The sequence below is a fragment of the Rhinopithecus bieti genome, unplaced genomic scaffold (genome assembly GCF_001698545.2).
Source record: "Rhinopithecus bieti isolate Rb0 unplaced genomic scaffold, ASM169854v2 scaffold_12, whole genome shotgun sequence".
NCBI lineage: Eukaryota > Metazoa > Chordata > Mammalia > Primates > Cercopithecidae > Rhinopithecus > Rhinopithecus bieti.
Genome location: NW_016803028.1, coordinates 882,464 through 895,349, shown reverse-complemented (window position 1 = coordinate 895,349; position 12,886 = coordinate 882,464). Strand labels below are relative to the sequence as shown.

Genomic DNA, 12,886 nt, shown 5'->3' with positions numbered 1-12,886 from the left:
TTAAAGTATAATAATAATAATTTAAAAATTAAAATAAATAAATAAATAAATACACTTTTCAAAGGAGGAAAAAAAAGAAAATTATCTTATTCAAATTGATCAGCTTTGTAAGAACAAATTGCTTTACTTACTGATTTTATGTTTAAACCATCTAAAACCCTCCTGATGCTTAAATGCACAAAGAAAAACAACCCCTTTGCATTTGTAGCTTATATGTATTAAACTGTATTTTACAAAGCCAGAAGAAAACAAAATACAACGTGAATAGCGAAACAGACCTAGAAAAGTACATTCTACTACTTCCTATGTCAAGTGTATATACGGCTTTTGAGCTAAAAGCTATGGCAAGTACCATTCAGCTTTAGAAATCTGTATGTCCTTATCTGTATCTTCTCCATTACTCCAAACAAAATAATCTAGCTGACCTGCTTTTCCTGTAGATGGGAAATTATAAGAGTATTTGCTTTCCATTTCATTTTTACCATCATTTCCAATGGCTAATAAAACATCAACATATAAGATGACCTCTAAAAACAGCTATTCCCTTTAAATTAGGCAAAACCAAACTTATTTCTCAAAGTCTTCCAAAAGAGAGACCAGATAAGCCAATTACTTAGTAGTTTAGAGGTAAACCTCAATGTTCTTTCTCCCCGAACCATTAAGCTTACAGGTGACTGTTTTTATTTTTTTGGGGGACGGAGTCTCGCTCTGTCACCCAGGCTAGAGTGCAGTGGCACGACCTCTGCTCACTGCAACCTCCGTGTCCTGGGTTCAATCGATTCTCCTGCTGCAGCCTCCAGAGTAGCTGGGATTACAGGTGTATGCCACCACACCTGACTAATTTTTGTATTTTTAAGAGAAACGACGTTTCACCATGTTGGCCAGGCTGGTCCTGAACTCCTGACCTCAAGAGATCCGCCCGCCTCGGCCTCCCAAAGTGTTGGGATTACAGGTGTGAGCCACCACGTCTGTCCGCAAGTGGCATCTTAAAGCTCAATATTACCACTGAATATCAATGGATATACATAAGACTGGAATGGCATCACAATTTTCTCAAAATTGCAATTCCAAAATAAAATCCAGTTGTACCTTTGCTTAACACAATCCTGTTTCTGTTAAAACCTGATGGTGAATCAAATATGAGGCTCTCCTAAAAGTTCACCAAATTTCTAATGCACACAGTAATCTAAATCACAACAACTTTTTCAAAAATGCAGGACTAGAAACAAAGGAAAACATCGATCAGTCATTACTTCAACCACTAACAATGGAAGCACAAAGTGCGGTACTGGAAAACCCAGACTTCGAGTTTCACACTGTTAACAGTGTAAGATGCACGGCCTGTACTGGAATTAGCAGAAATGGTTTCTGCTGTAACTGTGCTTTACCTGCTATTCTCTTAACACTGCTGTCCAGTAGAACTATCTGAAATGAGATAAATGTTTTATGTCTGTCCTATTCAGTACAATAGCCAATACCTACATGTGACTACTGAGCACTTAAAACGTGGCTAGCAAAACTAAGGAAATTGGTTTAATTTTAATTAAATTGCTACATGTGGCTAGTGGGTCTCTTATAGGACAGAACAGTTGTATAATGTGAAATACAAGGTATAAACTGTATTGACTAAACTGTAGACTTTTTCAAAATATCATGCCCTGATGTTAACACCAGGCAAGACCATTCCGATACCAAATGATACATAAGGTCAGCGATCAGCCTAAACATAAAATAAAATTCACTTATGAAATGAGAATCCTTGATATTACTTAGTTTCAGAATTGAAGGTGCAATATTTACTAAGTAATATAAAAAATACGTCTCAGGTTCTTCCCCAGTGTTTTTGCAAACGGGGTGCTCACTTTCAAAATAGTTGCCCAAAACATGCAAGTTATTTTCCCTTCAAATCTGTTCAACATCTTCCGTTCAGGAAAACAAATGGCAAAAATAAGTTCTCAACACTAGTAAGTGTGCTGTGACAAACCAATGTGTAAATGTCACACATTAATTTTCCTTTTCCTTAAAAGAGGGTAAAAATGTTTGGCAGCGTCCGGATCTTTCCAAATGTTTAGGTGTACCAATCATTCAGATACAGTTGCGATTTCGTTACTGGATACAAAGTACTTTTTCAGTTCCAGAGAGTTACAAGTCTTTTTGACAAAGGTATTCTTTGACCAGCTCTTCCTAAGTCAAGAAAAGTAACAAGATGGTGCACAAAATGTCAAAAGAAAACAAGTCTGGAAACTTGAATTGAGTTAACTAGTGGATAAGCGGAATCAATTGCCTTTAACCAGGAGAGAGAGTCCCTCGCACTACTCAGCCAAGCAAACAGAACAAGGTCGTGACCCTGGGTCACGGCCGCCAGCACCGCTCCCGCCCGGCAGCGGGAAGCCACCTGTTAGGCCCGAGCCTCACCTGGCAGGAAAGAGGAAGCGCTTGCCCGGCAGCTCGCTCGACCCGAGGGCGGTGAGCGTGGAACCCGCCCCTCTTGCTGCAGCGGCTAAACCCCCGGCGACACGTGGGCTTCACCCGGGCCCCGGCGGCTCTGACAGGCGGGTCGCCCGCGGACCCCGGCCCGCCGCCTCGCGCCGGTCCCCGGGGCAGGACCCCCGTTTCCCTCGCAACCACCCCGCCGAGAGGGCGCCCAGTCGGTCCGCCCCGCCGGTCCGCCCTGTTTCCTTTCCTTCCCGGACAGCGCGATCCCGCCCTGCAGCCCCTCACCTACCTGGTCGCGGAGTTTGAGGAACGCCATGGCGGTCGCCTCCGCGCCCACTCCAGCCTCCGCCGCCGCCTCCGCCGCCGCCGCCCGGCCCACCGCTCCCGCCCTAGTAGCCTTGGCCGCTGCCCGGGACCAGCGGGTCGGCGGCCCACTGCGCTGAGAAGACCGCGGGCAGGGGGCGGTACCGCCTCCCTGGCCGCCCGCCGCCGCCGAGAGGTGAGAAGCCCTGCCGGTCCCGCCTCCTCCTCTGAGGACTCCCCGCCCTCTTCCTTCCTTTCTTTCTCCTTCCCTCTGCTGCCTCCCGGAGCAGCCCTAACCGCCGCTGCCGCCGCCGCCTCCTCACGCCCCCTTCCCGAAATACCCTGGCAGCCCCCGCGGCCGCGCCGTTCCAGCCCGCGGCAGCGGCGGCATCCAAACTCCACAATATTACCACCACCGCCTGCCGCGATTGGCGGCCGCGCGGGGGAGAGGCCAGAGTAAGCCGAGCGCCCATTGGCCACGCCGCCGCGCTCGCTGGTGCCCCCCGCCTCCCGCGGAGGGAGGGGCGGGCGGAGGAAGCCGCAAGGGTGGGCGCGGAGCCGCGGCGCGCGCGGGCGGGGCGGGGGAGTCGGCAGGGGCGCGGGCCGGGGGAGGGCGGCCAGGTGTCCCGGCTCCCAGGCGCGCGCCTCAGGCGTGGTGGGCGGAGCCCGGGGCGTAGGTGGCGGCGGGAGGTGGGGAACGGCCCCGGACTCGCACGTGGAGGTGGAGCGAGGACGCCTCCCTCTGCCAGGGCAAGACTAAGGAGCTGGGTGAGGGACCGGAAGGGCTGGAAGGGGTGGGCACCTGGGGGCTGCGGTGAGTGGCGATGGGTGAGCTGGACTTGCACGTGGAGAAAGCGTGAGAATGCGTCCCTGGGTTTGGAGAGGGTGGGGAGCCAAGGAGTGGGATGAGCGGTGGTCACGGAATGGGGGGCGCTGCTGTACTCCAAGGGGGCTGCAGACCGAGACCGGGTGAGGGGCGGGGGTGATGCTGGCACTCTGGACGGAAGGGCGTCGTCTTCGCAGCCGAACAGGTTGTGGACGCCCAATCCTTTTTCTACCCGCAGTCCCAATCTGAAGCTAAGCTATGTGGTTTTCCCTTGAAAGCTCCCCAGCCAGGCTTGCTGCCTCCACCCCCTTCTTTCGCATCTGAAGGATTTTGCCTCCCACTCGAGAGAAATCAATTTTCTTAAACAACAACAACAACAAAAAAGATGTGCAGGATTTCTAATAAATAGCATCCTTGGATGGAGGAGAAGAGGAATGACTCCCTCACCCTGCCACACACACCCCCACGCCACCCCGCAGCTCTGAAACGGCTTTTCTTTCTTAGGCAGCCGCACGCTGTTGCCATTCCAGGCTCGTGTGGGAGAAGATTGTTGTGCGCCTGGGTCTGTCCGCCCGGGCGGCTCCAGCCTCTGGTTTATACAAGGTGCAGATGGTTAAAACACAAACGTGTGACGTCAGGCTCGGTTTTTAAAAGTCCCTTCTACCCCCTACATCAGTTGTGTCTCTTGGGATGGGCTTTATTTAGAAAATCGATTCGAGCCTAATGGCAGCCTAGAGAAATGGAGATCTTCGTCAGGACTATCAGATTATTGTAATGCTGCACTTACAACAAAAAAACTTAGCTTTAGCCACGCAAAAAAAAAAAAAAAAAGAAGAAGAAAGAAAGAAAATAGAGTGCAAGATTAAAAACACACCTGGTTAACTGATAGTACGACTCTTCCCAATTTTCTTTGACATATCCATGCCATGGTTCCATTGAAGCAATTTCTTACCTAAAATTACGTCCCTCGTCATGATATTTTCTACTTAAAATGGAAGAATTCTCATAACTGTGATCTAACCGTCATAATGAGGCTAAAAAGGAAATCAAACTGCTCTTGCTTTGCATTCTCTTCGGTAGCTCCTTTCCCCTTTATTTCAACTCCAGCAGATAAAATAGAGATACTATTTGTCACCCAACCCCTCCTTATCAGTTTATTGAGGATGAATGAGTTAATGTTGTGAAAGCATTTGAGTTCTCCAAAACAAAGGTGTTGTGATAATATTACTAGAGTACTTTGTGACTACAAATTAGCTTTGTAAATAATTACCCATGTGCCATATCCAATCGAGTTCTATCTTAGTCTAGGAGTGTTAGGATTTACCCTCATTTATGAGTAAGCCTGTTAAGCACTATGGATGTTGAGCCAGGAATTAATATATCCCTCCTCTTTCCCCCAAATAATCTCTCCTCTAGGTTAAAGTTCTAGAATTTAAAAACACAATGTGAACCTGATTAAGAACATGGCAAAGATGATTTTTTGGGAGAATGTAAGTGTGTTTGAGAGTATGAATTTATGGACTGAATATGCATTTTAATAGATTTTGTGATTGAAGCTAATGAAATGTAGAGGGCTCTTTTGAAATTTTCTAATTAACAGTAATTAATGAAAATGTTTTATGATGCACCATCTGCATTATAGTAGGCATGCAGCTCTCCTTATAGATGATGCTTCACACATCCCTGGGTTCTCACCCTTCTGCACTGTGAACACCATTTAACTTCTCTTGTGTCTCAGTTTCAACATTGGTAAAAAACTAAGCTTAACATTTCCTGGTGTACTCATCTCACACCGTCAGATAAGATAATGATATTAAAGGCTTTGGAAAACTCTGAAGGACCATTACACTATATTATTATTATGACAGCAACTACAGGGTACTTCAAAAGTTTGTGGGAAAAGAATTAAAGGTTAAAATTAAAATGCAAACTTTATTTCTCAACATAAGATTTGTCAAGTTCAAGATGATAAGCAGTGATACCAACCATTTAGTTCATCCTTAAAGAACTGAGGGTCCTGGGAATTTAGCCATGTCAATGCAGTCTTTTTTATATCAATAATGTAATATTAATAACAGAAGAAAAATGCATGCCTTTTAAAGAATTGTTAAGATTAGGAAACAAAAATAAGTCAGAAGGAGCCAAATTAGAAGTATGAGGTGGATGCCTAATGGTTTTCCATCAAAATCCTAACAAAATTGCCCTCATTTGTTGAGAGGAATGAGCAGGAGCAGCATTATGTTGGAGAAGGACTCTCTAGTGAAGCTTTATCGAGCATTTTCCTGCTAAAGCTTTGACTAACTTTCTCAAAAACACTTTCATATTATGCAGATGTTATTGTTCATTGTCCTGCTATAAAGTCAAGCAAAATGTGTTGAACATCCCAAAAGACGGTTGCCATGACCTTTGTTCTTGACTGATCTGCTTTTGCTTTGGCTGGACCCTTCCATCTCTCGGTAGCCATTGCTTTGATGGTGCTTTGTCTTCAGGATCATAATGGTAGGGCCATGTTTCATCTGTTAGAATTATTTGAAGGAGTGTAGGAGTGTTTTAGGGTCTCAACCCTACTCATTTAAAATTTCTATTGAAAGCCTTTCTCTTGCCTGAAGCTGATCTGGGCCCAATGGTTTGGGTACCCATTTAGTTGAAAGTTCGGTGAACTTTAATTTTTCAGTCAGAATTATGTAAGCTGAACCAATTGAGTGAGATGTCTGTGGTGTTGGCTCTTGTTCGTGCGGTTAATCATCAGTCTTCTTCAATTAGGGTACAAACAAGGTATTTTGCTCACAAATTGATGTTGGTGGTCTGCCACTGTGGGCTTTATGTTTGACATTGTCTTGTCCCTTCTTCAAATTAGTTATCCATTTGTAAACTGCTTATTTTTTTTGGGGGGGTGGGCATTGTCCCCAAAACCTATTCATAAAGCATCAATGATTTCTCCATTCTTCCACCCAAGCTTCACCATTAATTTGATGTTTGTTCTTACCTCAATTTTAACAGATTCATGTCGTTCTGATAGGGGCTCTTTTCAAACTGATGTCTTATCCTTCTTAGTGCTCCAAACTGTATCCTGTTCAGATACATTATAACAAGTTAATATTAAGTTTATGTTGGTGGAAAAAAATTGAAATCCAGCAAGATGCAGTGACTTGTGACTGTAATCCCATCACTTTGGAAGGCCAAGACAGGTGGATCACTTGAGCCCGGAAGTTTGAGAACAGCCTGGCCAATGTGGCCAAAGCCTGTTTCTACTAAAATTACAAAAATTAGCCAGGTGTGGTGGCACGTGCCTGTAATACCAGTAATTTGGGTGGCTGAGGCACAAGAATCACTTGAGCCTGGGAGGCAGAAGTTGCAGTGAGCCAAGATGGCATCACTGCACTCCAATCTGGGCAATGGAGCAAGACTCTGTCTCAAAAAGGAAAAAAAAAAAAAGGAATAATTAAAATCCATGCATATTTTTTCATAATATGCATTTTCCATAAACTTTCTGAACACCCCTTGTACATTTTCATGGCTGCTGAAAAAAATAGGAAAAAAGTCTATACAACCAGGTGCAGTAGCTCATGCCTGTGATTCCAGCACTTTGGGAGGCCAAGGTGGACAGATAACTTGAGGCCAGGAGTTTGAGACCAGCCTGGCCAACATGGTGAAACCCTATCTCTACTAAAAATACAAAAATGAACTGGGTGTGGTGGCACATGCCTGTAACCCCAGCAACTCAGGAGGCTGAGGCACGAGAATTGCTTGAACCTGGGAGGCGGAGGCTGCAGTGAGCTGAGATCGTGCCACTGCACACCAGCCTGTGTGACATCTAAGACTCTGTCTCATAAAATAAAAAAGAAAACAAAACAAAAAACTGTGCAATTGAGCCAAAACAAGGTTCGTGTTCAAATTCTAATTTTTAAAAAATCTTCATTATAAGGCTATTCCTGCTTGTAATTAACTATTTACATATTAGGGAAATTCTTAGCACCAAAAAAAAAAAAAAAAACCATATCATTGAAGCCAATGGGGCCAGGAACTTAATTGTTGCCAGTAATCAATCAATTTTTCTCTCTTGTTTTCCACATGTCTCTTTCTTTCTCTATTACTACAGCCAGTAGCTCCACTGACACACTTTAAGTACTCTGCAGTGATAAAAAGAAAAGAGTCAATATTCCTGATACATCTGAAGAAATGACTAATTGGTTGGACTAGACTCAGGTGCTCATGCCTCAGCCGATCACTACTGCAAGGTCTTGGAGCTGATGACAGTCTCCATTCAAAATGCATGTCCAAAATGATAGAAGGAAAGATATTATACAGATGTGACCACCAGGGCATTTGCTGTGAGCTAGGCTGCCACACCACATTTTATTTACTGTTCTACTACTGTTTTTACTGTTGGGTACTTGCACAGCACCTTATATGCTTACTTCATTTAAATTTTTTATTAACCTTTTTATGTTGGGAACTGGAGCCCAAAGAAATTGTGTGTTCCCAAAGTTACCCGACTAATCAATGGCAGAGCCTGGATGCATAAGGACTTTGAAAGCCAAAAGAGCAGCTTATGTGGTAGGAAATAGATAAATATTTAAGGCTTTTTAGGCAGATAATCCTATCTTATGAAAATGCATATAATAGACTAACAAAGCAGCAAAAGGGCAAAGCACAGTGGCTCACACCTGTAATCCCAGCACTTTGGGAGGCCAAGGAAGGAGGACTGCTTAAAGCCAGGAGTTCAAGACCATCCTGAGCAGCATAGCAAGACCTCATCTCTACTAAGAATAAAAGTTATCTGGGCATGGTGGCACATATCCATAATCCTAGCTGCTTGGGAGACTGAAGTGGGAGGATCCCTTGAGCCCAGAACTTCAAGGCTGAGCAATGAGCTGTGATTATCCCAGTGCATTCCAGCCAGGATGACAGAGCAAGGCTGCATCTCAAAAGAAAAGAAAGAAAGAAAGAAAGAAAAAAGGCAGCAAAGGTAAGTTCAGAGACCCAGAGGCTGGAAGTAGAAGGTCCAACATATATATAAAAGTTTCAGGAGGAGAGAAGGAAGGAGAGGTGATCTCCAGAGATGATATCTGAGAAATTTTAAGACTTGAAAAATGTGAGTTGTCAGATCAAAAGAGTACGCTGTCTCAAGCAGAATAAATTTTAGAAATTGAGACCTGTACATAGTAGTGAAATTAAAGAATACCAAACATAACAAAATTATGTTAAAAGTTCCCACTGAGAAAAGTCAAATTACCCTAATAGAAATGACTATCATCCTGTCAGCAGATTTGTCAGCAACAGTTGGTGACAGAAGATGATGGAAAATATTTTCAAAGTGTTAACAGACCAAAACTGAGAAACTAGAATTCTATACCTAGCTAAACCATCTTTCAAGAGAAAGGACAAAATAAACACATTTTCAAAATTTAGGATGCACACATACTCATTGAAAGAAGTCCTAGGGAATATACTCTAACAAGAAAAAAGCTGAACCCTAAAGAAAAAAATAAACAAATTAGCAAATATCTTGGTTTATATGAATCAGTAGTATGTTTTTATGTGCTAGTATTTTGGAATTTTAAAACCAGGTGAAATTAAAATATCTATTAAAATGTGGTAGATGATGGTAGGAGGGAGTTCTGAGCTAAAATATTCTAGAGTTATTTTATTCAAAGGCAATGAAATATTCCTTCACTTTAGACTTTGACAAGTTATTATATTGGTTAAGGTTCTTTGTTGTAAACAACAGAGTCCATGCAGGAATTTTAAAAATTTGTAATAAAATTATTGAGAGAGCTGGTAAAACAATCCTGGGCTAAACTTCTAGAAAAATGCGCGAAACCATGCCAGAACTAACTGGCATGCTGTTCCCATCAAACTCCAAATATGAGGAGCTCAACTTTTCTTCATTTGCTCCTGCTCCCAGGATCAGTGTCAATTCTGTGTCTGGAACTTGATCTTGTAGCCAGGAGAGTAGTAACTGTCTGAAGAGCTTGTATCCTCACATTCCTTACATTTCCATGGGTACATCTAGTAAGTAGAGCCTATGTCACAGGCCTGCATTCCAACTTCATGAGAGGCAGGAAATTTGAGTTCTCAATTCTATCCTGGGTAGGTAGAAACTATAATCAGAAAAGTATCCCAAATATAGGAAGGTTAAACATTTAAAGGTATTCACCAAAATAAGAGAAATAGAATGTGGAACTTTCAAACCTATAGAGAAAAAACTTAGTTAATGGAATAGTAGGCAAAAGAGATAGAGGCAAATTAACAGCATGATAAATAGGCAACTCAAATGAAATTGTACAAGGAAGTCTAACGATTTTGTTAATCACAATAAATATAAATGGATTTGACCTATCTATAAAAAAATGACAACAAACACAATCAGACTGGGTTTCTTAAAAAAACAGCTATTTGCAAGATATATAGTTAAAACATATTGCAAAAGTTTAGGGAAAGGATTTAAAAAGAACTGTATACCAAGAAAATATTAATCAAAAAATTATTCATCTAATAACAATATCAGACATAAGAATTTAAGGCAAAAAGGATTTATAGGAATTAACAAGTAATGTGTAGTCATAAAAGGAACTATCCACCAAAAAGATAAACAGCCACCATGTAGTCATGAACTTGTGTGCATTTAACCACTTTAAGCAAAATTTGCTGAAACTGTGTAGAGTAATTGGCATATGCCTGATTAAAAACAGGCCAGGTGTGGTGGCTCATGCCTGTAATCCTAGCGCTTTGGGAGGCTGAGGCTGGCAGAGCACTTGAGGTCAGGAGTTCAAGACCAGCCTGGTCGACAAGGCAAAACCCCTTCTCTACTAAAAGTACAAAAATTAGTTGGGTGTGGTGGCACATGCCTGTAATCCCAACTGGAGGCTGAGGAAGAAGAATCACTTGAACCCAGGAGGTGGAGGTTGCAGTGAGCTGAGAGAAACAGACAACAGGGTTGAATGCCGTAAAATCAATAAGCTTGATATTATGTGAGAATATATGCACACACACATATGTAATCAATAGTTCACACCACTCCCCAAGACACTAAGTCCAGCCATCTTAGAGGTGAATTTTACCAAACGTGACCTTTTCTTTGTTTTGTTTCACAAATAGAGGCTAACATCAACTGTGTTAACACCAATATTCGTGATGCAGCAAATGCTTCTCAGATACCTTTTATTTCAGCCCAACCCTCTGACATCCAGGTACAGTTATTTTCAAAATAGGGCCATTCAGAACCATTTCATTTATTCAAAAGCTTTTTCAAGAGGATCTCTGCTTAAGTACTACAAGTATCTCTCTGCTGCTGACATCTTTTCTGTGGTTGAAGTAGATGAAAAATATAAATAATAGACTATAAGAATAATATGCAACAATTGTATACATAGTATAATATAAACTCTAAAAAATAAACAAAAATAAGCAAACATCTATGAATAGGAAAAAACTAAAGACCAGAAGACAGTATACCATAATATTAAATGAAATTATGTTTGACAGAAGTATGAGTCATTTCTTCATTTATCTGTATTTTGCACGTTTAGTGAGAAATCATTAGTTTCCAAATATGTTGACATTTTATATAAACTTAAATTTTAATAATTATATTGCCACATTGGAATAAAAAAAGATATGACACACAATGAAAATAACCATCAGAATGGTGAAAGAAATTCTCACTGTATCGATAAGTACATTGTTTATAAATGAACTAGACAAGTCCACTAAAAGGTAGATATTATCAGACTGAATACAACAAGATATACACCTGAGATTCAAGGACATAAGTAGGTTGAAAGTGAAAGATGGAAAAGATACATTATGCAAACAGTAACCATAAGAGGTCTGAAGTGGCTACATTAATATCAAAATAGTAAACTAAACTCAAGAAATATTACTGGAGACATTTTGATAAGGAGTCAATACATCTAGAATAATAAATGTTATATAAGAACTGACCTCCAAAATAAACAGATGAAACAAATTCACCAATAGTAGAGATTTCATTTAAAAAATCCTATTTATAATATCATTTAAAAATACTTAGGAATAAATTAAACCAAAGAGGTGAAAGACTTATATGCTGAAAACTATAAAACATCATGAAAGAAATTGAAGAAGACACAAATAAATGGAAAGATATCTTGTGCATGTGAATCAGAAGAATGAATATTGTTAAAATGTTCATACTATTCAAAGCAATATACTTATTTAATGCAATCTCTATCAAAATCCTGATGGCATTCTTCATAGAAATAGAAAACAATCCTAAAATTTGTAAAGAAAAAGAGAAAAACAAAACTGGAGGCATCACACTTCCTGATTTAAAATTACATTACAAAGCTATAGTAATGAAAATAGTATGGTACTGGCATAAAGACAGACACATAGATTAATGGAACAGAATAGTCCAGAAATAAATCCAAACATACTTGATTAACTAATTCTCAACAAGGGCACCAAGAGAACATAATGGGGAAGGGATGATCTCTTCAGTAAATTGTGCTGGGGAAACTGGATTTTCACATGCAAAAAAATGAAATTGGACCCTTTTGCCATGCACAAAAATCAGCTTAAAATGGATAAATGATCTAAACATAAGACCTGAAACCATAAAAGTCCTAGAAGATAATATAAGGAAAAAACCTCTTGATACGGCCTTGGCAATAATTTTTTGGACATCACACAAAAAGCTTGGGCTACAAAAGCAAAAATAAATAAATGGAGCTATATCAAACTAAAATGCTTCTGTACAGCAAAGGAAACAAATAAGAAGATGAAAAGGCAACCTACAGATGGAGAAAAAATATTTACAAACCGTATCTCTGCTGAGGGGCTAATATCTAAACTTCATAAAGAACTTACACAACTCAATAGCAAGAAAACATATAAGCTGATATAAAAGGGCAAAGGACCTGTTTCTCCAAAGATGACATAAACATGGCTAACAGGTATATGAAAAGATGTTCAACACCACTAATTATCAGGGAAATCAAAGCTACTACGAGTTACCACCTCACATCAATTAGGATAGCTGTTATCAAAAAGACAAGAGGTAAGTATTGGCAAGTGTGTGGAGAAAAGGGAACCCTTGTACACTTTGAGTGGGAATGTAGATTGTTGCAGCCATTATGGAAAACAGTATGGAAGTTCATAAACAAAAATAGAAGTACTATATGACCCGGAAATCCCCTTTCTGGTTATGTACTCAAATGAAATCCCTGCAAAGATATCTGCACTCCCATGTTCTTTGTGGCATTATTCACAACAGCCAAGATTTGGAAACAACCTAAGTGTCTGTCAGTGGATGAATGAATAAAGAAAATGTGTTAT

The 12,886-nt window shown here is 41.0% G+C and overlaps 1 protein-coding gene across 3 annotated transcripts in view; it reads right to left on the bottom strand.

The window, feature by feature from the left end:
• ANKRD28 (ankyrin repeat domain 28) overlaps positions 1–3,165 on the bottom strand; it is a 203,291-nt gene extending 200,126 nt beyond the window's left edge. For all 3 annotated transcript variants that reach the window (XM_017881155.1, XM_017881232.1, XM_017881094.1), the window contains exon 1: positions 2,726–3,165. Coding sequence is in view for 2 of the 3 variants with exons in the window: in XM_017881232.1 (XP_017736721.1) it covers positions 2,726–2,752 (27 nt within the window). In the remaining variant the exon portion in view is untranslated. The remainder of the gene's footprint in view (positions 1–2,725) is intronic.
• Between the last annotated feature and the right edge of the window lie 9,721 nt (positions 3,166–12,886).